At 37.4% G+C, this 26,213-nt stretch overlaps 1 protein-coding gene across 9 annotated transcripts in view; it reads right to left on the reverse strand.

Moving 5' to 3' along the window:
* The window catches only part of PATJ (PATJ crumbs cell polarity complex component), a 358,003-nt gene that overhangs the window by 241,321 nt on the left and 90,469 nt on the right, over positions 1-26,213 (reverse strand). For 8 of the 9 annotated variants that reach the window (XM_082834080.1, XM_082834079.1, XM_082834078.1 and 5 more), the window contains 3 exons: positions 8,886-9,095; positions 4,879-4,995; positions 2,696-3,091 (listed from right to left, as the gene is read on the reverse strand). In XM_082834080.1, the coding sequence (XP_082690206.1) occupies positions 2,696-3,091; positions 4,879-4,995; positions 8,886-9,095 (723 nt within the window). The remainder of the gene's footprint in view (positions 1-2,695; positions 3,092-4,878; positions 4,996-8,885; positions 9,096-26,213) is intronic. The other variant, XM_082834082.1, reaches the window with a different exon arrangement.

Here is a 26,213-nt window from a genome sequence, read left to right on the forward strand (position 1 = left end):
TGGGAATTACATATTTGTAAGGTATTTCACTGTGTTTTTAAAATCCACCCACTCAGGGCTTATTATATTAGATAATAAAGTATCGTCACTGGATCCACCATAATGAGAGAAAGGCAAATAAAGATCCAAGCCCATCCTGATCACGTGGGTACAACTGTTACAGGGGATCAGAATATTCCACCCAGAAATATGCCACTTTGGCATAAGGATTATTTTGAACTGAAGAAAAAGAGTGAACTCAGAAAAGCTTCCTATCCTCCCCTGATTCTCAATCACCAGAGACAACTCTAGACTCTTCAGCTCAGAGATGGCACTAAGAGAGATGTACATGACAAACCTTACTACAACAATCCTTATCTTCCATCAATTCCCCCCCATATATTTCCCTTCCCACAGTGTGCTGACCCTAAAAGCCCAAATCCCTTTTCCTTTGTCTTGTTACTTCTCTACAAATTCACTGTTCTTTGTTAAGATGCTGTATAAGCCCAAGTTCTAACCCCTCCTTTCAGTGAATCATCACTGAGTTTCTCCTGTGTATATGCATGATGCAGGTGTTAATAAATGGTTTTTCTTTTCTTAATCTGTCTTTTGTCAGTTTAATTTCCAGGGCCTCAGCCAGAAGAACCTAGGAGGGTAGAGGAAAAAGGGTTTTTCCTCCCATACACTGTCATCACTGCTGGGTGTGGGGAAGGGAGGAAAAGAGCTAATGCCCATATATCCGGGCAAAACTCTAATTCAAAAAGATACATGAACCCCTATGTTCACAGCAGCACTATTCACAGTAGCCAAGACATGGAAACAACCTAAATGTCTATCAACAGATGAATGGATAGAGAAGATGTGGCATATATATACAATGGAATGTTAGCCATAAAAAAGAATGAAATAATGCCATCTGCAGCAACATGCATGGACCTAGAGATTATCATACTAAGTGAACTAAGTCAGAAAGAGAAAGACAAATACCGTATGATATCACTTATATGTAGAATCTAAAATATGACACAAATGAACCTATCTATGAAACAGAAACAGAATCACGGACATAGAGAACAGACTCGTGGTTGCCAAAGGGGAGGGGTTTGGGGGAGAGATGGAGTAGAAGGCGGGGGTTAGCAGACATAAGCTTTTATATACAGAATGGGTAAACAACAAGGTCCCACTGTATAGCACAGAGAACTAGAGTCAATATCTTATGATGATATTTTATATTCTTTTCCATAATGGAAAAGAATATTTAAAAAATGTGTATATGGGCTTCCCTGGTGGCGCAGTGGTTGAGAGTCCGCCTGCCGATGCGGGGGACACGGGTTCGTGCCCCGGTGCGGGAAGATCCCACATGCCGCGGAGCGGCTGGGCCCGTGAGCCATGGCTGCTGGGCCTGTGCGTCCGGAGCCTGTGCTTCACAAAGGGAGAGGCCACAACAGTGAGAGGCCCGCGTACTGCAAAAAAAAAAAAAAAAAAAAAAAAAAAGGGCCTATATTTTAGGTTGCCTTATATTGGGGTAAATAGAAAAATTCATTTTTATGGAAAAAAACACCATAACAAGGCAGTATTTATGAATATCCAATAATCTGCAATTACTAACTTGCTCCATATAACTGACTGTTGTTTGAGGTCAAGCACTTACAGACATAGGAGTGGGACTGGCAGAAGTAGAAAGAACCAATGTCAGTGGCAACATACCAGGTGATTTGATGTCACCTCTTCCCACATTAGTCACATAATCCCAAATATCTGTTCGCTTGTAGACTGCCCAGAGTCCACTACTAGGGGTAATCCTCTGGGGTTCCTTAAATATATAAATACAGCATCTTGCATAGCAGAGGGACCCACAGGCATTTGCAAAAAGGATAAATGTAGGAAGATCTAAGGGAGGCAAGGAAAAAACCCAGCTCTATCTGCCTGTGAGAGAGCAAATGAAGGCTACTTTGCACATCACTGCAGGGAAGTTGCTGACTCAGTGAGGAGGGCACCGTACTGAACCTGAACACACTGCTATGTACCCCATACAAAAACTTTCTTTTCATTTGCTTGGAAGTTAATTTGGGGAAAGAAATAAACAAACAAAAATAAAACATTAAAAATATCCCTAATGAAAGATTCCAACTGGTGACCAGTTAACTCTAATTTGATTTTTAAAAAAACTTATTGGTGATTTAATAGCAAGGGCAAACCTATTAAAATATAATGCTTTCCTGCAAAGTTGTCAACAGGTAGTATCACAAATGTAAAGATAATCTTCTAGAGTTCAGTGACTTTCTATTTAGTATCATATATAATACAGAGAACAGTGTGGATAAGCAAGACAGAAACAACAATAAATCTTTAATCAATTTTGCCTTGATTTTCCTTGACAAATACGTTATGTGAGAAATACAGAGCTGTGTCTCCCTGAGAGAATTTTTTTTAAAAAAATCACAAATGGCAAAAGAACTCTTCCTTGAAATCGGTAATTAGGAGAAAAACATCACTAAAACATCAAGGTAAAAAAAATAAAACCCACCATAAAAGCAAGGCAACTACAGCTTATTGACTCCAGCCAGAAGTTACATAATACAGAAATGATGAGGTTTACTTAAAGCAACACACTGTATGGTACATTTTGGAAAAAATGATTAATGATGAAAAGATCCATTGAATTTTGTTCAGGGGGAGTCAGGGAGGATGTGGAAGATGTGTTCTAATCCCTTACCATCTTTTCAGTGCTATAGCCACACTGCTGCATCTCCTGGGAACACACGCTCATCATGGACCTGGCTTCTTGAGGCTCAGGCAGTTCACAATCCTGGTACCACTGTGTACCAAAGTGAAGCTCCTTCACGGATGGAACAGGAGCAGCCTCTTGAATGTGAGATGAGGGATACGATTCCATGGACTGAAAGTGGTTTTGATAGAGCTCATATTCTTCATCAACAAGCATTTCTCTTTCTTCACCCATTTCCTGCAATCTAGGCGCCATAAATTCAAGCATTTCCCAGGCCTCCTTACTATTGTCTATCTCTTTTTGTTGGGACTGGAAAGCCTTTCCCAAATCTAGAAATGGCTCATCCACAAGCTCTTCTTTAAAATAGGGCTCATCTCTAAATCCCTGTGAATAAAAATTGTAAAAAAAAAAACTTTAAACTACGTCTGTATTAAAGCTGCACCCTACACATTAACTGGAAAATTAACCGCTGACATAACTGCAATGACGGTATTACATGACAATGCATGGTTAACCTGACAGCTCTCCATTACAAATGAGAAGAAATACAATCTCACTGCCACACAAGCCTCAAGCCTCAACCCTGAAAAGAAACAAACGACAAGAGGCAAAAATCTGCCTTTGGCAAGGTGACTGACTAGTCTGAAAGGTTCACTATACATCAACTGCCTTAAAATTTTCAGTCGGAAATAGGAATTTTGTTAAATTGCTACACTGAATATTTAACTCCTGCATCTCATATAAAAACTAATACATAAACATGGATGCGCTTCATACTATCACTTAAGAAAGCAAAGACTTAAAAGGTCAGGATTTTCAGGTTTATGTAACTAAAAAGAAATTAATGGTTATTTTAATGTTTACAAAACATTCTCTATAAACTGAAGATATGGGGAATATGTCTCAACTGCTTTGAGTATGACTCTTTTATAATATACCACTTAATAGAAATTTATTTTCGCATCTGCATTAATAATATAAAACAAAAGGAATGAATACAGTATGCTCTTCAATTAATTCATACTTCACTAATCAGAAAAGCAAGTACATAAAACTGAAGCTAGACAGTCATGCATGAGCAGAAACTCTGTTGAGTTCCTAGGTAACGCTTGAGGAATATATGGATCTGCTGAGCCTTTGACCTAACTCCAAGGCACCTTAGGGTGCTGGGCACAATGAGGCCCAATTCCCTCTAAGGGATCAACGACATTTCCTATTTTAAGTCCTATTCATTAAGTATCAATAAATGCAAATTCCTGAAATGAATCTACTCCTTCCCATTGCTTCCTCACTTGCAGCTAGACATCATTGCAGTAACACTTTTAAATTAATATACTATACCAAATACTGTAATCTAGTTATTTCAAAAAAAGAAAAAAAACTGCATTCAGAAGGCATATTTAAACATGTCACACAGTTATGAAACTGTAACAAAAAATGTTTAAACTAAAAAAATATAATGGACATTATAGGACTACATATCAGTTTTAGACACTGTCAACAAACTATGTAAAGAATATCAAAAGACAGTTGTTATCAAGTAAAGCAAAACCATACTCTAACTGCAAGAAGCAAAATAAACACAATTCATTTTAAGAATAAAAAGGGAAAAGCTTCAAAATATACTTTCTAATATTAAAGCATAAATTAAGGTTTGACTAAATAACTCTTTTCTTTAGAAAGTATTCAATAAGAAGCTCTGTATAGCTCTTATTCTACAGCATTTTTTTTTTAATGCAGGTCTATTTTCAAAAATATGTTCTACCCTCAAAATTTTAAGAGTATATTAGTGATATAAAATGAGGTATGTTTGTTCTTTGAAAATGCCTTATACCTGGGCTATGTCATTTATGGAGGCAATGTGATACAAGAGAGAAAAGATTTCAGTTTAAAAAAAATTAATAGGGACTTCCCTGGTGGTCCAGGGGTTAAGAATCTGCACTTCCACTGCAGGGGACATGGGCTTGACCCCGGTCAGGGATCTAAGATCCAGCGTGTCACGCACTGCAGCCAAAAATAAATAAATAAATAAATATCTGCGATTAAAAAAATTAATAAGGGGGGGGGATTATTTGATTTGTATCTATTTAGCCAAGAAATGAGAGTGAGAACAAGCTTTTGTCTTCTTTATAATAGCAACTGTTTACTTGGGAAATAAATGTACTAAATACCTTGGGTGCTTCAAGTATTAAAGATGAATTTATATCATGAACTGTTCCTGAAATGTCAGTCTTGTCTTCATTATTGTTTGAATGTAAAATATGATTTTCTTCCTCTTTATCACCTTCCTGAAAATAGAAGCACTTTTAATTTTTAATTATTTTAGCATGACTGAAGAACTGTTTTTGTCAACCATGAAACTTTTTATTTATTGAGTTCTAATTGACATAAAACATTGTATTAGTTTTAAGTGTACAACATAATGATTTGGTAGATGTATATGTTGCAAAACAATCACCACGATAAGTTTAGTTAATAACTCAAATTTCAAATATACAATACAGTGTTGTTAACTATAGTCACCATGCTATACCTTACATCCTTAGGACTTATAACTGGAGATTTGTATCTTTTGACCACCTTCACCTATTTTGTCCACCCCCAGCCCCCAACTCTGGCAACCAAAGAAGTACTTTTGTAATGAAGAAAATATCTTAGTCTCAAACGCTTTTCAGATTAATTCTTATCTTTCCATTAAATGCAAGTACACAATAAAATTTAAGTAAATTGTTTTATTAGACCAAATTTTTCTTTAATAACCAAAAAAAGCCATGTTCAGGTCAAAGCTTCTCAAACTTTTTATTCTTTTTAGGTATTCCTTAAAGAAAAAATCACTTTCCCAGGAAGAGACCTTAATATTAAGAAACACCTAAGTTTATACAGGGTGATACTCAAAATATTTAACAATGGTACAGGGTAGCCACTCTCCGTCAGAAGAGGGACAATCATCATGGTTCCTACCAGCTCAGCATCAGTCCCAGGTAATAACACAGCTACAATTTATCAAGTCCTAGCTATATATCAAAATCTATGGTAATCACTTTTACGTGCTTTGTCTCAGCTTAATCTTTACAGCAATTCTATTAGGTCAGGATTTTTATATTTACATGAAAATAACATCAAATAGATATATATCTCACAGGCACAGGTTTTAGCACTTTAAGTATATCAATTCATTTAATATATTTATTAATATATTAATACATATTCTAAGAAGTAGGTGCTCTTATTAACCTCATTTTACAGATGAGTAACACAGGCACAGTAATTTGCTCAAAGGTACATAACTAGTCAGTTACACACCCAGAATGTGAGCCCTGGCTGTCTGGCTCTAGAGCCTGTGATCTCGGCTACCATGATTTGTGATCCCAAGTGGGAGCTGGTGAGGTTAAATAACTGGCCCAAGGACGCACAGCTTTGCAAATCACAGAACTAAGCAAAATCCCACAGATGTCTGGCTCAAGAACTCCACTGCCAGCTCTGTCCTGTGGGTTCTGAAGATACAATGTACTTTTTAAAGTCAGTTCACTCAGTTCTTATCTGTGACATCTGAGGTGAGTTTGTGGAAAAGAGAAAGTTAAGTCACATTTCTGGTTAACATGAAACTATACAGATAATAACTTTCTACATAAGACTATAATGCAAAATTATAGAATACCTATATTATATAGATAGTATATATCTATATGGTACAAGACTTAATAAAAAATAATTCTATTCTCCTGTTACATATTCATAGTCTTTTTGCTCCAACTTGACTTTGGACCTTCTTATTCATACTCTCTCTCCGGTTCTCCTGAGGACTGAGCAAATGCTCAGCAAACATTAAGTGATGAGATAAGTGGCCACCAACTGGACCATAAGAGAGAGAGACAGAGAAATAGAGAGACCTCAGAGAATATCCATGCATCACTATTTACAGCTCACAGACAATTTTGCTAAAAGAACCCAGATGTTAAAGAAGGAATTACTTAGAAATTTTTAGTGGAATCATCACTAAGTCTTGAAAGTGACCTTTTCTCGAATTCCTTCACTGGCCTCCCAACTCCCCAGCATCCTGGCAGCCTTCTACTCACTGAGGGAAGCCTAGGCAAAGGTCCACCTCACAATTACTGCGTTCCAAAATCCTCTCAGAGCAAGGCTCCAAGGTCCCGAGGTTTGTGCAGCTCTACCTCTGCCAGAAATAGCACAGGAATCCACAGCCAGTTGTTACTAAGTTCTGTTCTTTACACTGCCTGAGACGTCCTTCAATTGCTTCAAAGTAAAGTCACACTGCTTAGGTCCTATAGATCATAAATAGTTGGGACTTTCTCTGGTAACCCAAATAATCAGGCAAATAATCATCAGGGAAAATCTAGACAAAGCTCTTGCCATAATCCAAGATACCAAGATGAGGTCCCATAAAAATATTAAGTTTCCCCTCCTTAATTTGTCCAAAAATCAAACTGGGTATCTCATGGTATATACTAACTATGGCAACACTCACACCCCAAATACACAGTATAAAGTCAAGAACTTGACTTAGCTATGTGCTATATTCCATTTCAAAATGTTTAAAGTATCTGATAGGTGTAATATATAGGCATCTTGATGTATAATATGTGAAGAATAATAAAGTAATATATGAAGGTCACGTGAGGTTCCCCAATGCAAAAATACTATGTGTAATACATGACTCTATCTATGTCTATAAATGAACATATGTAACAATATCTATATAGACAGATCTCTATCTATATACCTATTTATCTATATGAACACTTGTAGTGTGCTAATATATTTCACAGAATAAAAGAATTTTAGAGTTAAGAAAGATCTTATGAATTCTCTAGTCTTTTTTAGTCTTTTCAGAAATGAAAAAGTAGGCTCAGAAAAGTGCTGTACCTATGATCGAATTACTGGTATAGTGCTTCTCAAAGGGCAAAACTTCTGCATCAGAACTACGCCAGTGACTCACTGAAGAGGCAGATTCCTGAACAGCACACGAGAATCACTAAGTCAGAATCTCCGAGAGTAGGACCTGGGAAACTGCATTTTAACCATCTCCAAGGTGATTCTTACGTCTATCACATATCATTGAATTTGAGACCCACTGGGCTAACTTGTAGCAAAGTTAGAAACAGAGCCCAGATTTCTTGAAATCCAGTCCAACACTCTACTACAACCATGCTATCTGTTTCAGACATGCGGCATGAAACTAAACTTGTGACAACAAATTAGAATAGGAACATATAGCATTGTGGCTAAGGGTCTGAAGCCACTCTGCTGAGTTTATATTCCAACTCTCCCCCTTACTAGTTATATTACCTTGCATAAGTTACTCAGCTCTGTGTCTTGACTAACTCAATACATAGTAGTGGTAATAAGAGGATTACCTCCTCTTAAAGTTCCTGTGATGACTAAATTAGTGCATGTAAAGAGCTTAAAATACTGAGTGACATATATAAGCACTCAATAATACTTTAATGCCACTTGAAAATTATCATCAAGTATTTTTTTTACATTGGGGAACCTCAATAGCACCATAACTAATAATACTTCAGTCAGAAAGAGTGATCTAGGGAAGTTGCAGGAAAAAAGAAAAAGAAAAAGAAAAACAAACAGTGATCTGACCTAGCACATGAGATTAAACAATAAGATGACTTCAGTATGGCTTGACCATATCCGAGTTTAGATGCTAGGGGTTACAAGGCACATTGATGGTCAGAAAAGCATATTAAAATCTTACTGAGATATGGTTAACTAGATTTCAACTTACCAAGCCATCTCGACATCATGCCCAAATGAAAGTTAAAACACATAAACATACTTATTTTAATTTATAACATAAGGAATGTAATGAGAACTTAGAAGTCTGTGTTAAAAGTAGAAAGATAAAAGTAGTAGCAGTAGGACTAGTAATGTTGGCAGCTAGCACTGATGTAGTAATGTGCTAATAAGCACTTAACAAATATCATCTTTAATCCTCAAAATCCTATGGGGTAGACATTTTTTTTCTGAAAATTAAGTCAAGGACGTTAAGAAACTTGCACAGACACATGTATAGGAAGCAGTGGAACAGGGATTCGAAGCCAGGTGTATTTGTCTGCAAAATCCATGTTCTTAACTACTGATATTATCAATATCCTATAATGATATAGTATTATCATTTCCTATATTAACAAAATTCGACACTTACCACCAAAGGCTTACAGATGCCAAGGTGTACAATGCCTGGTGGCACAGCTTTCAACACTTCCACAGCTTCAGCAAGTGTGGTGTTGTCCAAACAGTATTCATTGACTGAGACCAGGCGGTCTCCAGGTAATAGTTCTCTGCCTCTTTCTGCCACACCATCTGCCACCAGGGAGCGAATCACAATCACTGATCTTGTGGGATCCAAGGGGTCCTAAGGATCAAGCAAAAAAGAAAGATGAGTCAGTTCCCTAAAAACAAATATATAGCCTTAAGACAAGTATGTGGACAGTTATACCTCAGCGGTATTGTGGGTTTGGTTCCAGACAACTACAATAAAGCGAATATCACAATAAAGTGAGTCACATAAGTTTTTTGGTTTCCCCAGTGCATATAACAGTTATGTTTACACTATACTGTAGTCTACAAAGTGTGCAATAACATTATGTCTAAAAAAACAATGTCATACCTTAATTTAAAAATACCTTATTACTAAAAAATGCTAACCATCATCTAATGACACAGGGTTGCTGCAAACCTTCAATCTGTAAAAAATGCAATATCTGCGAAGTGCAAATAAAACTAAGCACAATAGAAAAGGGTATGTCTGACTCATGAATCTCATTTGACTATTTACTTTATGTGTCCAGTATTCTGGTAGTATTCTTCCAAAAAGAAAATCTATTAAAATATCACTCTAGGGCTTCCCTGGTGGCGCAGTGGTTGAGAGTCCGCCTGCCGATGCAGGGGACACGGGTTCGTGCCCCGGTGCGGGAAGATCCCACATGCCGCGGAGCGGCTGGGCCCGTGAGCCGTGGCCGCTGAGCCTGCGCATCCGGAGCCTGTGCTCCGCAACGGGAGAGGCTATAACAGTGAGAGGCCCGCGTACCGCAAAAAAAAAAAAAAAAAAAAAAAATTACTCTATACATCCACACAAATATCAGCTTGTATCAAGATAAAGACATAACCTTAACAACTTCAGTTGCATGTCTGAGTGCTCAATACATATAAATTTCTTTTTTAAAGTTTTGATGATCGATATTTTGTTGGACCACAAGAGATCTGGGGAGAGTTGGAAAAGAATCTCTGACATCCTTAAGCATAGTCATACTATGTCATACTATGTCATACATAGTCATACTATGCATAGTCATACTATGCGAAGTCATACTATACATACTTATGCGAAGACAAGCCCATCTATTATTGCGCTTGGGCAATAAGTAGGCTCCAAAAGCAGTGTACTATGGGAAATGATACTGCATTCTTAGGCATTTCACCAGTATAAAATCTTCTTGCTAAATGACTTAAGTTCCAAAAAGACATGGAAACCATGGCATATACCACTGCCTTTAAAAAGTATGTTTAAAAATAACATAACCTAAAATTATGACATGGTATAGGTACCCCTAGGTGAGAATTATTCTAATACAGAGGAACTGAGTATTAATTCATGAACAAAATCATTGTGCAAATCCCTCTCACCCACTGGGAGGGCCCCATATTTCTCTTCATTAAGCACGGAAGATAACACTGACACTCTATAAATACATTTGGCTAATAAAAACCAATTTATAGCCACACTATTATTTTTTATTTTATTCACCAAACACTGATATATAGCACTTACTATGTGTCAGGCTCTGTTCTAAGTGCCTGACAATCAGTAATTCAGCTAATCCTTACAACAAATTCCAGGATGTGGGTAGATTTATTGTCTGTATTTTACAAATGAGGAAGCTGAAGGTCAGAAAGTTGAGGAAACTTGCCAAGATCACCCAGCTGGTGAGTGGCAGAGCCAGGATTCAAACTCAGTCTGGCTCCTAAGCCCTTCTCTTAACCATTGTGCTCTGCACCATAATAATAATCAGAACAAATTGGAAATAAAGAGTTATGAATGGAAAAGAAACATCCATGTGGAAATCTTATGGTTGAGTAGAATCTCTTATTTGTCCTAATGGTGGAGGTATATGATACAATTACTAAACCTCAAACTTCGTAAGGGAGAGAAAAAAAATAAATCTCACCCTTAACATCACTCGCTTGGTTTGTCTATTTTGCTCCTACTGTTTCATTATGTACATACTGTTCCATAAAGGCAAAATGTAGTAGCATGAGATTCTACTACTGTTAGTTTCTATTAAACCCTTCCTGAGAAAGTAGAAACTACCACGTTTTGTGTTAGAATGGTAAGACTTTGGAATTAGTAAAGTGAGAATTTGCCAAGTTCCAGGCTATGTCTGTTTGAAGTGGCTGATGGTTCTTTTGAAGGTTTCGGCTGCAGTTTTCTATACCTCTATGTTGTAGACATCAAGGCTTATTTTCAATACTGCATGGAATCTTAACCAAATATACCATATTTAAATCAACAAAGGCTATAGAGCAAATTCCTTGAAAAATGCCTTCAAACAACTTATTTTACTTTCCTTAACTAAATCTTGCTTTTCCACTACCAAGTCAAGAGATTCTTGGTAAATTTCTAACATGCTCTGTTGTAATAACACCACATACTAATAAAGAGGAGTGAAAGTAAAAACAGTCATGGGAACTCACTAATAAAGTACCGTGTTAAACTATAATTACACCAATATTTTCAAGTAGAGGGAGCTATTGCATAGGAAGAGAACAATAAGGGACCCCCCCCCCAAAAAAAAAGAGTACAGTGGGATATCAGCAGCGATCAGTGCAGTAATATAAAAGAGCTGTCTATTTTGTCACCAGCAACCATGAATCACAACACACTTTTTCATTCTGAAATATGAAACCATTACATTTGAAGTTTGACACACTAATAAATAAGCTGTACAATTATGTCCTTCATTTAGGCTGTCAGTTTCTGATGGAAGGCTTTTTTATTGGGGGGGAAGGGAAACTATAAAATAGCTTATTCCCTTCATGAAATGCACAGAAAGCAGCTAGCATTACTTCATATTAGTAATTACTAAACTTTCTTAGAGAAAACTGCAACAGTGAAATACACCAAAAGCAAATAAATGATTTCACTGGGTGGGTGTGAGCCATCTCTGCAGTTTCATATAACACCTAAGCAAAAAGTACTATTTTTTACCCAAATAAATAGTGAATTGGTTTTCAAAATGCAACCAGTTGAAATGATAATTAGAAACATTTCAAAGAAAGATTACCAGGAAATAATGGAAACAGAAAATAGATTAATAGATTTCCCTTATTATAGAAAAATCATGGTGAGCATTTATTTATACAAAATGCAACCTTCTTTAGACCGCAAACTAGTACCAGGTGTGCCTGCTTACTAAAATCTATTCAGGCTTGGGCTTCCTAGTTATTCTAAACACTAAATCCAATCTACCATCCCTTTTCCTGGAGGAAAGAAGCCAACGGCAGCTTCTTTGTCACTTAAAAAAAGACAAACCACCCACTACTGAAGATACCCCATTATGGATAATTACCACTGCATTTTCTATGATGACTTTTCTGACCAGGTAATCTCTCACGTAGCTAAATGGAGTTGCTTTAATGAGTAACAGTCATTTCCTTTCATGGTCATCACATGTAGTAGCACCCTATGGAAGAACAGCAGCTGCTACTGCCTACCAGGGCGGCTACTATTCTTGAGGCTTTGCCACATACGACATGCTTAAAAACCAGGCTGCTTCTCATCAGAAAAGTCTGTTTTCTGAAAATGTAGTCTATAATATCATACCCATGTTAAATCCAACAAAATGTTATAAAGATATTTCTCAAGACCTCTACCCAACTTCTAGACCCTATCCAGATTTTTTCAAGTCGCCATCAGTTTTTATCAACTTTTACCATAATTTTAAAATCTCTAATTTTTCTTGTTTTGGTAAACAACACTGTAAGGAACATTGTATTCAAGAATCAAGATGTTGTTTTAGACTAAACAGCCAACAGGGGGTACTAAATACCAACCACAGAACACAAGATATATCATCTTTTACTATTCAAGCCATTCTCCTCTTCTGAAAGATGTTTTTTCCTATTTATTCAAAATCCTTATATTCTTACACAGGTTCTAACAGTATCCTGTATGTCTGCTTTAACTCAACCATTTATGAAAGTCATTCCCTATAGCTCTTAAAAACTCCTACAATCAATTAGGCACAACCAACTTTCATCAGAATGCTACATGGGAAGACAGGAGCTCTACACCTGAATTCTCCTCGCTACTTAGCTATGAAATCCGAAGAGAACCAGTCTAACTGCTTTGTCTCACAGGTGAATAAAATGCCTGAAGAAAAGCTCATATGAGGATTTTTGAGGTCTCTTGAAGTGATACTAATGTTTGATAGTTATTATAAACACAGGAAGTTTCAATGTTGGGGGAAATCCAAGGTGACAAACAGACTTCTCTCCTCCCATAGTCCCTGAGTGGCACTGCCATACACCCAAGCACTCACTCGCTCGCTCTCACCTTTTCACTGGGTTGCTGGCTAAGGCATGTCAACTGACCTTCTGTCTCTTCTATCCGATCCTTTCTCTCCGTTCCTGCCTCATTATTTCTCTCCTATGCAACTGCTTCAGTCTTCCCAAAGGTCTACCTGTCTCCAATCTTACCCTCTTCAGTCTATTGTCTACAGAGAGAAAATAATGATTTTTAAAGATAAAAATGGGATTGCAATTCCTCCCCTGCATAAAATATTTCAGTGACACCCACTGCCTTCACGATAAAGTGCTCTTTGGCAGAAAAATTCCTTCAGATCTGCAGTTTAGTCTCATCTCCCCTTGCTCTTCCCACATGTACCACTGCTCACCCCCAATCTGCCCCACACATTGTCCCAACAATCCAGAACTACTGAAGTTCAGGACTGTGGAAGGCTTTGGTATGCTTCACGATATTCTACAAACCATTCCATCTGCCAGGAATGTTCTTCCTGCCACTTATCTGTATCTTTGCCACCAGAGTCAACTCACATGTTTCCTCCAATGAGAAGTTTTCCCTGACTTCCCGAAGAAGACTAAAGCACTTCCTACTCTGTGGTTATCTCTAAACCTAAAAAAAGACCTTCCATTATAGCATTTGTCATAATATAGTTTCCTCACTGTCCTTGACCTTTTAGAATAAGTTAGGCCCTCCTGCTAGATGTATACACAGCAATGTTGCATTTTTCCTATTACAACTCTTTTGACATTCTACTGAAATTATTTTAACCATCTTCCCTACTAAAACTAAGCTTCATGAGAGCAAGGATACGTTTGCTTATTTGCTACTTTATTTCCAGGGCCGACTACAGTGCCTGCCACAGAGAAGGGACTGAATAATAGCTGAAATATCAAATGACTGAATCTATTTAGGTTCTCTCTCCTTGCTGGACTATAAGTACAGTTATAAGGCAAAGGCTACATCCCATCCTATGTGAATAACAACAACAACTGTTAACACTTACTGAGGTCTTGCCATGCCAGGCATGATCTAAATATCTGACTTCATTGAACCTATTTAATTAATCCTCACACCAACATGAGGTAGGTTCCATTATTATCCCTAATTTCCAGATGAGAAAACTAAGGCAGAGGAAAATTAAATAACTTAATCAAAACACACAGTTGATAAGTAGTACAACCAGAATTTAAACCAGCCAGTTAAGCCCCAGAGTTCATGCTGTTAGCCACTATGTCATGCAGCTTCTTAAGGTATTTGCTAAATGAATGAATGTTGAAAGAAGGCAAATTGTTAGAATATATATTTATTACCTTGCCAAAGTGTATAAAACTGAGTGCTTAAAGTACCACACTTGGCCACTAGAGGTTTATATGTTGGTACCTAGTTGATGAAAGTTAGAACAGAATGTGCAGCGTGCCTCCATGGACAGCTAAAACATGCATTTGTTTGCCAGGTTTTAATTCACACTTAACGTTCTCAAGAATCCATTCCTTTGGTGTCCTTTAGACACCTTCACATGAACACATACAAACATATGACAATCCTTATTCCCAAATGGATGGAATTCAAAGTTCAGAAGTGTCTATAAAATGTATTATATGAATATTTGTGTACATTCCCACAGACCAAAGAGACCAGGGTTCACATAAACTAAAGCACGGTACAGCGGTGTCACCTGGGGCAGAGAGGTGGTTCAATTGAAACTGGGCTGTCTCAGAGGCAAGGATATCAACCAGAAGATGTAGAGAGCTCTAGTCTTAAAGCTGCTCCAAAACTAAAACTACAAATACAGGTAAGCAACCATGGCAAACTCAGTGGAAAGGCATGAAGCAGAAAATGTTACATAAAGAGGAGACAGAGGAAATGAACATGAAGTGCTCACATTTAATAAACTGGCCAATGCCTCAGTAAAAGGCATTTTTTAAAATAAGAGGAATATGAGACATACACCAAGGACAATTCTGACATTCAACATTTATATGTTTGCAGTATTACTCCAATAAAGGAAAACAAAAATCAAGGTGTTACAAGGACTTGACTACATGGATTCAAAATAAAGGATAACTGGGACTTCCCTGGCGGTCCGGTGGTTAAGACTCCACGCTTCCACTACAGGGGGTGTGGGTTCGATCCCTGGTCAGGGAACTAAGATCCCGCATGCTGCATGGCACAGCCAAAAAATAAAGATAAAAAATTTTTAAAACTAAAATTTAAAAAAATAAAGACAAACAAAAAATAAAATAAAGGATAACTTTTGGGTTGTTCTTGTTTTAAAAATCTATTCTATCACCCAAACTTTTAAAAACGTTAAATAATGGAATAAGAGGACTTCCCTGGTGGCGCAGTGGTTAAGAATCCACCTGCCAATGCAGGGGACACGGGCTCGAGCCCTGGTCCGGGAAGATCCCACATGCCTCGGAGCAACTAAGCCCGTGCGCCACAACTACTGAGCCTGCACTCGAGTCCACAAGCCACAACTACTGAAGCCCAAGTGCCAAGAGCCCGTGCTCCGCAACAAGAGAAGCCACCACAATGAGAAACCCGTGCACCACAATGAAGAGAAGTCCCTGCCTGCAGCAACTAGAGAAAGCCCACACGCAACAATGAAGACGCAATGCAGCCAAAAAAAAATTTTTAATAAATTAATTAAATTTTTAAAAAGGCTTATTTTCACTTTAAAAAAAATAATGGAATAAGAATGTAGTGACCACAATAGGATGGCAAAGAGATAGACAATAGTTTATTTCAGATAAAAACTTGGGTACAAATTATTTACCTTTGATAATGTTGACACTTATTGACAAGTGAGTACAGTAAAACAAAGTTGGCCTACAGTAAACTCATGAGAGGAAATACGGTTCATTCATACAGCCTTAATTTTATGTCATTAAAGTTCTGTGCTGTTAAGATAGCTCACCACACCAAAATACCTGCTCTCCTGTATTGCAGGAGTCCTTCCCCAAAATGAAATGATTCCAAAGAATGACTAGAAAAACAACTTCAAACAACTGTGAAACAGAAAGCGCTCTACAAATCAGATCTCCTAACCAATGAATTCAATGTTGTGGTGACATTATTACAGAACTGGGCTACTGAGCTTCACTCCACAAACAGTTATTCACATTAGTGTGAGGAATTATGTTTCAAAGATAATTTGAAAGATCTACATAAATTTCTGGATAACATGAGGCAGCTAGCACATACTAATTGATAATTTTTATTTTATTTTTTATACAGCAGGTTCTTATTACATTTTAACCATTTTTAAGCGTACAGTTCAGTGGCAAGTACATTCACATTGTTGTACTACCGTCACCACTTTTTTTTTTTTTTTTTTTGCCTGCGCTGCGCAGCTTGCAGGATCTTAGTTCCCTGACCAGGGATTGAATCCAGGCCACCGCAGAGAAAGCACCACGTCCTAACTGCTGGACTGCCAGGGAATTCCCCCATTTCACTATTCATCTCCAGAAATTTTTCATCCTCCCATACTGAAACTCTATATCCATTAAGTGAGTCCCCATTTCCCCCCAACGACTATTTTGCTGTCTGTCTCTATGAATTTGTTCTAGGTTTGAAGAGTATACTCTTAAATGTGGCAATTACTTTTTGAACTAAAGAGTAGTAAGTTAAAATCTAAATGAATTAACAGCTAAATAATTTTAAAAATAAGATCCCAAGGAAGTTACTGAAATGGAGACCACAGAAAGAAACCATTAAGTTTAAAAGGGAGACAGCTAGCTATTTCATCCTGGAGGTAGGCAGAAGAAGGAATTGAGTACAAAGAAGGGCAAAGCAAATGTTCTTTTACACACACACACACAGAGACGTACACATCTTAAGGAAAAAACAATGATCTGCAGAAGGACTGATGCACAGCTGGCATGAATTAAAATGTCCACTGTGAACGATGTCAGTCAGAAAACAGGAATCCAAAGATTTTTCTAAAAAGAAGAAAATATACATAAGAGAGAGAGACAAGGAAGACAGCCATTCAATCCACTAGTGGTAGGATGGGTGTCGATTAGAAGTCAAGGAACAAGTTTTGAGCCCCCAGCCTGACTCTGTACAGTTTCACAAGTTCTTCATTTTTCTGAGTCAGTTTCTTCAACTGTAAAATGAGAAAGTTGGATACATGACAGTTGTGATCTGTTCCCCTAACTCCAAAATTCTGTAACTAAATTTGACAGCATATCTTGAGTCAAATTTGTCATTAATTTCTACCAAAACATTCACAAAACCACTATAAAAAGTAAGGAATGACAGAAGTTAATTCAAAACACAGCATCAGCAATGAAAAAGACTACACTTTGGTCACAAACATGGTATAATTTTAGTTAGTGATGTCTTTTAAGAACTCATAAAAATGCCACTAACTACACAGTATCTAACTTCTGAGTATTCTACCATCAAAACAAAAGATATAACAAAATATATACATGTACTCTTTTTCATAAAAGGAATATTAAAACAACTTTTTTTTGCCATTTTTAGACAGCAACAAAGACAAGTCAGAGACTATTACTTTAATTTAAATCACTAGAATAGTTCTGGTTTAAGAATGCAGGATGTAATTATTTATACTAAAAGACCATCTTCTGATTTGACCAACAAGCTAAGCATTTACTTTTAGGAAAGAGAAATAAATGTATTTATAGTGAATGCAAGGCAATAAGTAAATGATTCTAATGAATAATGACTAAGCTATCTTATCAGAATCTAACCCCATTTTTTACTATTTTATAATATAGCCAAGTTTTACACAAATCATACCAATTACCACAACACCATCACGTTCAAAGTAAGTGCCCACAAAATACTTTCAGTGCACTCAAGATAAATTGAACTGATATGGTTCCTGGCTCCTTGTGTCTTATTACTTCCTTAATACTATCAGACATTAAGAATAGATTTTTCCACACATCATACATAGAATGAAACAGTCTCTGAGTAGCACAGTAAGTACAGCACACAAGACAATTAAAGGTGCAATGGAGGGCTTCCCTGGTGGCACAGTGGTTAAGAACCCACCTGCCAATGCAGGGGACACAGGCTCGAGCCCTGGTCCGGGAAGATCCCACATGCCGTGGAGCAACTAAGCCCACGCCACAACTACTGAGCCTGTGCTTTAGAGCCCACGAGCCACAACTACTGAGCCCACATGCCACAACTACTGAAGCCTGCACGCCTAGAGCCCGTGCTCCACAACAAGAGAAGCCACTACAGTGAGAAGCCTGCACACCACAACAGAGTAGCCCCCGCTCGCTGCAACTAGAAAAGCCCATGCACAGCAATGAAAACCCAACACAGCCAAAAATAAATAAATTTAAATAAATAAAATTTTAAAAGTACAATGGAATAAAAAGTGCAGAGAAACTTGCTAAAAGATCAAAATATAGTCTAAAATGGAGGAAAAAATACATAAGCTTGCACATAATTTTATTCTGTATAATTTCATACTTTAAAAATCTATTTTAAACATCATAATAATATAATTGGTTCAAGCACAGGCCCACGACTTTCTCTCATCCCCTTCTAGTCTCCTAGTTGACATTCTCCTTGGATACTAAACATTATCTTTGGATGTTTCATCTCCTGAAAATTTTATGTCATGCTGTAATTGTTTACGTACTTACTGTTCACTCCTGGCCCAGGACTTTCGCTAGTTGTGAGGAAAACAAAACAAAACAAACCACACAACTGTCCTTTATCTCAAAGTCCCATCACCTGGCTGAAATGGCTGGGGTTCCATCAGGCTGATGGTAGTACTCAAGGACAAAGTCACACTCTCTATTAAAATTACATTAGTTGAAATGTGAATATACCCAACACGACCAAACTATGCACTTAAAAATTAAGATGGTAAATTCTGTGTTATGTGTATTTTACCGAAAAAAATTGTAAGAAGAAAATGAATTTATAAATAAGAAATATCCCATTATCTTCCAGAAAAAAACTATATTAGTTGAAAGTTATTATGATGATGCAAGGAAAGTATAGACACACAAAACTTTTAAAAGCTTTTTAAATATTAGTTCTGGAATTTATTTTAATTTTCCAAAGAAATCACTCTCAACTTAACCTAAACAGTTACAAATACCAGCTGAGCGAGTTCCCTGGTGGCGCAGTGGTTGAGAATCTGCCTGCCAATGCAGGGGACACGGGTTCAAGCCCTGGTCCGGGAAGATCCCACAAGCCACGGAGCAACTGAGCCGGTGTGCCACAACTACTGAGCCTGTGCTCTAGAGCCCGCGAGCCACAGCTACTGAGCCCTTGTGCCACAACTACTGAAGCCTGCGTGCCTAGAACCCATGCTCCACAACAAGAGAAGCCACCGCAATAAGAAGCACGTGCACCGTAATAAAGAGTAGCCCCTGCTCACCACAACTAGAGAAAGCCCGCGTGCAGCAACCAAGACCCAATGCAGCCAAAAGTGAATTAAAAAAAAAAAAAAAACCAGCTGAGTGGTACTGTTCAAGTTGTTTAATCTCTGAGACTCGAGTTTCTCATTGTAAGTGGAAATAACAATAATACAGATTTTGTAAAGTTGTTAAAAGCATTAAATGAGATAAGGCATGATAAGTGCTTGGAAAGCCCATAGTAATGACTCCATAAGTGCTTTTACTCTTATTCTTGCTATTACTCCTTCTGTTTCTGTTACTATGAAGATAATGGAAAAGAATTTGATAGGACATATGTGTTTGAGGAGTTAATTCAACTGAGCATGTGTAATTTAGACCAACAGTGCTATCAATTGCTAAACCATCCCTGATATTACACAGAAGTGTTAACACATGACAATGAAGTGCTGACCCTCTACTCTCCAGATACGTGCCTCTGCACCTGAAGAGAGGCTCAGAGCAGCATGGTGTCCTCAGTTCTCACTCCCCCTTAAAGCCGACACTAAGGGACAGGAGCCATCTCTCCACCGGAAACTCCTCTGACAACCACTGCCGTATCAAGGACACAGGATGTGCTGCATTCTTCTGAAAAGATTCTGTGACTTTTTTTTTTTTTTTCAATCCTTGAAAGGGCAAGCAATACTCTGTGATACGTAGCACACAAAATGCAGAACAAAACTTTTCCAGCTTTGAAACTGCACAGGAAAAAGGCTAAGGAGTCCTGCTGGGAAATGTAAGGTAAAATACACATAGTTTCTACTCTCTGGCAGTGAAAAGGCCATCAGGTCTCTAAAGAGCTTTGACTAGGTGGGAGGGGTTAAGGCAAGGGGCCATAAGGATTCAGGAAAATATGAAGTAAGTTTTTTAGAACTGTAGTAAGTGTTTCTCTCTGGAAAGATAATCAGAAATTTTTATCCTCTTTCACTAGAGCCACAATTATGAAGAATCAGTGTTGCTTCTGGTCTAAAGACTGTACTTTCACTCTACGTGACCACAGACTTAGGAGCCCAGTTCCACTACTTAACAATTGGATAATCCTGAGCAAATTCCTTAACCTCTTATCATCAGGTTCCTCATCTATAAAATGAAGATGATTATAGGACCTACCTCATGAGGTTGTAGAGATAATTAAACCAGTGTGTGTGAGCAGTACATAATTACTAGCTATTATTATCATGGGAAATGGTGGTCATATTTTATAAATGTTAGAACCGAAAATTTCTCAAAGGATTTTTCATTAAAAGGAATAAAATATGAAAGCTTAGATAGATTAATATTAAACAGTTCACAGCTGCTAAAGAAAGTCAAGACATAAAATCAGGGCCAAGTTATCAATTCCAGGACACTTCTGTTCCTGGAATGTCCACTACCTGTTTGTGTGCAAGTCATGCCTCAGTTCCCCATCAGGACTCTCTGGGTCTTAAGAAACAATCAACACGAAATCTCGTAGTCTTACTTCTACCACCGCTAAAATCATAATGTGTTACAGAGAGTTGTTCCCAAGTCTGTTTCATCTATTATATTTTAACATATGCTTATTTATCCACTGTCTCTCTACTCCGAATTGAATTTAAATTCCATGAGGACACAGGGTCTATTGTCTATTTTGTTTATTGCTATATTCCCAGTGTCTGGAATAGTGCCTGACACAGAAGATGCCCAATATACATTTGTTAAATATACACTTGAAAGGTAGTATATCTTTTCATCTTTAATCCCCCATACTAGCTCGTAAGTGAACAATAATTTTTTGGAAGGAAATAATGAATAACAGGTATAGCAAGTCTGTGCTCAGATTCTATTTTTAAAAATCATCATCATCACCATCATCATTTTTCAGTAACTAGTAACACATTATTTTATGCCCAGAAAAGGGCATTTATATACATCTTTTATTTAGTCTTTATAACTTTATAAGGAAAATATTATTTCTATTTTAGAGATTATTATATAAGAAAGACTAATAGGCTTGTCCGAAGTCCTAGTAGGGTGTCACAGCCAGAAGGCAAAGGCTGGTCCTTTCTGACTCTATGTTCAAAGTGCCATATTGGTGAACAAAATATCTGATTAAAATAAAACAGACGGAAGAGCTGAAAGGGGAACCTGAGCCCTAGAAAGTGGTGTGTCCAGATCAGGCAGCCCATCTCCTTTCATGCATCGTTAACAAATTAGGCCTTTGGTACCAGAAGGAGGCAACACCACTTCCTGGCGCTCACTGGGGAAAGCAGGGCTCCCCTGGATCACTGCCTGGCTCCAAATGACACCCACAAACAGGTCAGAGCCGTACAGAAAACCACGCCTTAGGAAAACAGGCTCTCAATCCCTGTCGTTGGATCTGATTCCATCTTTCTGCCATACTCTAGGAAGGGCTATGACTTGCATTTACTAGCACGGTTCTCAACGCTGACACCAGAATCCAGTGGGAACTTTCAAAACACACCCACACCTAGAGATAGAGGAACACGGGTGATGAAACACCTCTGGAGACTGTTTCCTCTTTAGACCAACTCCTTTTATTAAAAAAAAAAAAAGTTATTGTTCTGTTTTTCCTTACATGGGAGACAGATGCATAGCCGGCCTGACGTTCACTAACTTCCTGGAATATCTTGAGCATTTCATAGGAAAGACAGAAGTACCGGTATTGCAGTAAACCTGAGCACCTTTATGCCTATATTTTAGCTCTCCATGGTCGTTTCACAAACACTAGTATATACTGTTTGGCCAGCTCTGGAATACTCACTAAAGGTAATATAACAAATATATCATTTTCAGACTCTCCTCCTCAGCAATGCCTTCTAGTGTGACGCAGAAACAGTCCTTATGAAACATTTGTGAAAAGGAGAGCTACCCTAGGAGAAAGCACCACCCGGCTGACAAGCATTTGCCGCTTGCCCTCTATTCTCTCTCTCCCCCCATTAGACACAATGGGATTTTTTTGCCAAATTCGTATTCCAGAGGAGCCATGAAATTCCCTCAAAGTTCAACATCAGGCCTGACTTAAGATCTCTGAGGCCTCCTGCTAATATCATCCCCCTGCAGCTGCCTCGCTAAGGAGAGCTTTTGATCTGTACTATCTGGATTTCAAGCTGATATACACACAGCCTCTTTGATCTCTTATTAAGTGGCTTCTGGTCTCCTGATGCCTTTAGTCTTGCTGCACCGCGGTGTTTGGAAGTCAGTCATCATCCTACAAACTCCACACACCAGGAGCGGGCCCCCTTCATTCACCCACTTCGCAGGCTTGAAAAGCAACCTTTCAGCCATGAGAGAATTTCCCCAGTAGCCACAATCAATCCAGTCCATGAACACACTACTAAGAATTATTTTTCAAATGAAGCAGCTTAAAATGATTTAAAGGATACAGAACTTTCCCACAGAGGGAAAGGAAGCAAATCCTCTGTGAAAAGAAATCTTCAGCCCAGTTGGCACTGGAGCTTACAGTACTTTGATGTTAATAAAAATAAATGTGGATAGGATTCAGGGATGGGCAAAGATTGGGACTTTATCAGTCCCAAGTTCCATTAAACAAAAGTGACCTTTAAATGCAGCTGTGTGGTTTGTACAGAATATATTTCCAAGAACACGGATACTGCCATTAGTAGCAGACTGACTACATTTTGCTCAGTACCGATATCTTAATCATACACGGATGAACTGGAACCAGAGCTCCTTTAAAACAAAAAAGAAGAAGATAAAAGCAGCAACAAAAAGGGGCTTCCATGGTGGCGCAGTGGTTGAGAGTCCGCCTGCCGATGCAGGGGACACGGGTTCGTGCCCCGATTCGGGAAGATCCCACATGCCGCGGAGCGGATGGATCCGTGAGCCATGGCCACTGAGCCTGTGCGTCCGGAGCCTGTGCTTCGCAGCGGGAGAGGCCACGACAGTGAGAGGCCCGCGTACAGCAAAAAAAAAAAAAAAAAAAAGCAGCAACAAAAGAAAAAAACCCAAAGAACAGATACTGGTGGCCATGTTATGAGATCCCATGAACATTAAAGTGGAACTATATCAAAACTTACAATATATTACTGTCCTGTAGATCTTAGATTCTGAACCCAACTTAATAATGTTAATAATATAGGTACTACTACATGTTAAAATTATATCAATACCTATCAAATTCTATATCCCAGATTCTATAAACTAATCAGTTGGCATGAACGTAAAGATACTGGGCTTCCACAAGTTACTAAAGACTATATAATGATAGTAGCATTCACCCAAAATCTCAAATCTTGTGGCAAAATTAGAGTCCTTAATTTCTTCCACTTTTAAACTCAATCTTCTGATAAAGAAGATTAAAACTGGTGGAAAAAATAGGAATAGATTTTGGGGCACTAATATCATAGTCTCAATATAAATAGTTTATGCCCTCTCTTAACTATAAAGGTCAATAAATTAATTACTGACAATATAAAGTTGAAACAAAGTTGATAGTTGTATATTGCTATCACTTAATCTGTCTATATCATGGAAAACCATTAGCAAATCCATGAATTATGCACTTACACTTTATTTTTCAGGAGAAGTATCTAAACAAGGAAATTACATAAGAAAGCATCAATTTTAAGTAGTCTAAATACATGAGTCTCACAAACATTTATGTGCAAGCAGTTTGGTAAAAATGTACCAAAATTTCAAAGATAAATGCTCTTTTGATGAGCAATTCCTCTTCTAGGAAGTTATCACAAGATTTATTCACACCTTTTTATAAAAGAGTATGACAAGGAATCCAATACAGCCTCATTTGAAATACCCACCAACTGGGTACAGGAGCTTGGTTAAATAAATTATTGTACAACAACAATAATATACTATGCAGTCATTAAAAAGAACTAGATAGCTCTATAAATACCACAATGAAAGAACATATAATTGAGGGGAAAAAAGCAATATGCTGAAAGCGTGTATGACATATTCCATTTATGTATTAAAAAATAAACAACCAGCAAACTACCACTTATATAATCGTGTCTGTATAAAATATCTCTGGGATGACAGACAAGAAAAACAGGAGTTTTTATCTGGGAGATAAAAAATGAGGGATTATGGTCAGAGGTAGATATACTCATCACAGGATACCATTATGTACCTTTGAATTTTTATGCCCTATGTATATATTACTTATTTTTAAAACATTTCTAATGTGCACAGAAAGTCATTCTGTTGCACATATGATAAGAAAAAAGCCAACTCAAACCACATGCATGAAACGTATACACTCCCTTCATATGATGTTTAAAAATCTCTTAAGGAGAATTCCATTTAACAGAGTAGTCAGGCAGAAACTGCACACTAGGTTCTTCTCACAAATACTGAGGCATAACATATCCAAGACTCAGCAATACTGCAATTTTTTATATTCATACTATTTAAGTTTTATAACCCATTTCTTCTAAGAAAAATTCATCACTGTTAATTTTTATAGGGAGGAATATTTTCACTATTATTTTTAATCAGCCATCTTTTGCCTTTGGTCTTTCAAACAGCTTTTTAAAGTGTTACTAAGAGTATTTATATATGAATCACCTCTCAATGGCTGTGCTATTATGCTTTCTATTTTTATCTCTCTCAGTGTCTGAGATAAACCCAAAGCCTTTCAAAAATATCTGCTTTGACAAAAATTGAGTTCAGTCCCCATATCGGGAAGGGAGAGAACTGAGGAATGGGATGTGGGAGGGAGGAGAATTACTGGTTAATAAATTTTACCTGCTAAATCACTGAAATTCAAAAGTATCAAGAATGGCAATATCATGGCTAATGTTCAAAAATTGGATAACGTTAAACATTTCCAGTGAATTATAATCATGAGGGGTTATTCAAAGTTCAACATAAATCAAAACACCAGAAAATATCCACTTGCGATGTTTAACTTAAAAGGTCAAATGAAGGTAAAATCCACATAGTTACAAATTTATTTCAAGCTTTTTGGTAGGAATTAAAAATTACAGACTATCAGACTACCTAATAATTGCTTCATTACTGAACATTAGCCCACAACAAATTACTTGCACTAATTTAGGACTCAAATTTGTAATTATTTTCATTTAAAGCAATAAACACTAGCTCTTACACAGTGCATATAAGCAAACTATATTAATTTTTAATACTTACTAAACTTTCATATAAGCATTTGAAAATGAGATAGTATCTAGCAGCTTGTCTTTAAGATATGAAATTGTTCTGCAAGCTGAAAAAACAGGAAGATCTGCTGCAATAAATTTATTACAGGGACTCACGGTAATAAAATACCCAAGGAAATACCACTCATAAGTAAAGAAGCAGTATGTGTGGTGGTTAAAAGCCTAGATTCTGGCAGCTGACTGCTTGAGTTCAAACTCTATTTCTGCCATATACTAGCTGTGTGAATTTGGATGAGTTAATTAACCTCTCTGTGCCTCAGGTTCCTCACTTCTAAAATGAGGATAATGATAGTACATATTTCATATGGTTCTTGTGAGGAAAACATTAAGTAATTAGAACAGTGCCTAGCAAACAGCAGACACTCACTATATGTTAGCTATTATTGGATTTGTATTAATTATTTGGATTA

This window comes from Leucopleurus acutus (genome assembly GCF_964270905.1).
Source record: "Leucopleurus acutus genome assembly, chromosome: 2".
NCBI classification, from domain to species: domain Eukaryota; kingdom Metazoa; phylum Chordata; class Mammalia; order Artiodactyla; family Delphinidae; genus Leucopleurus; species Leucopleurus acutus.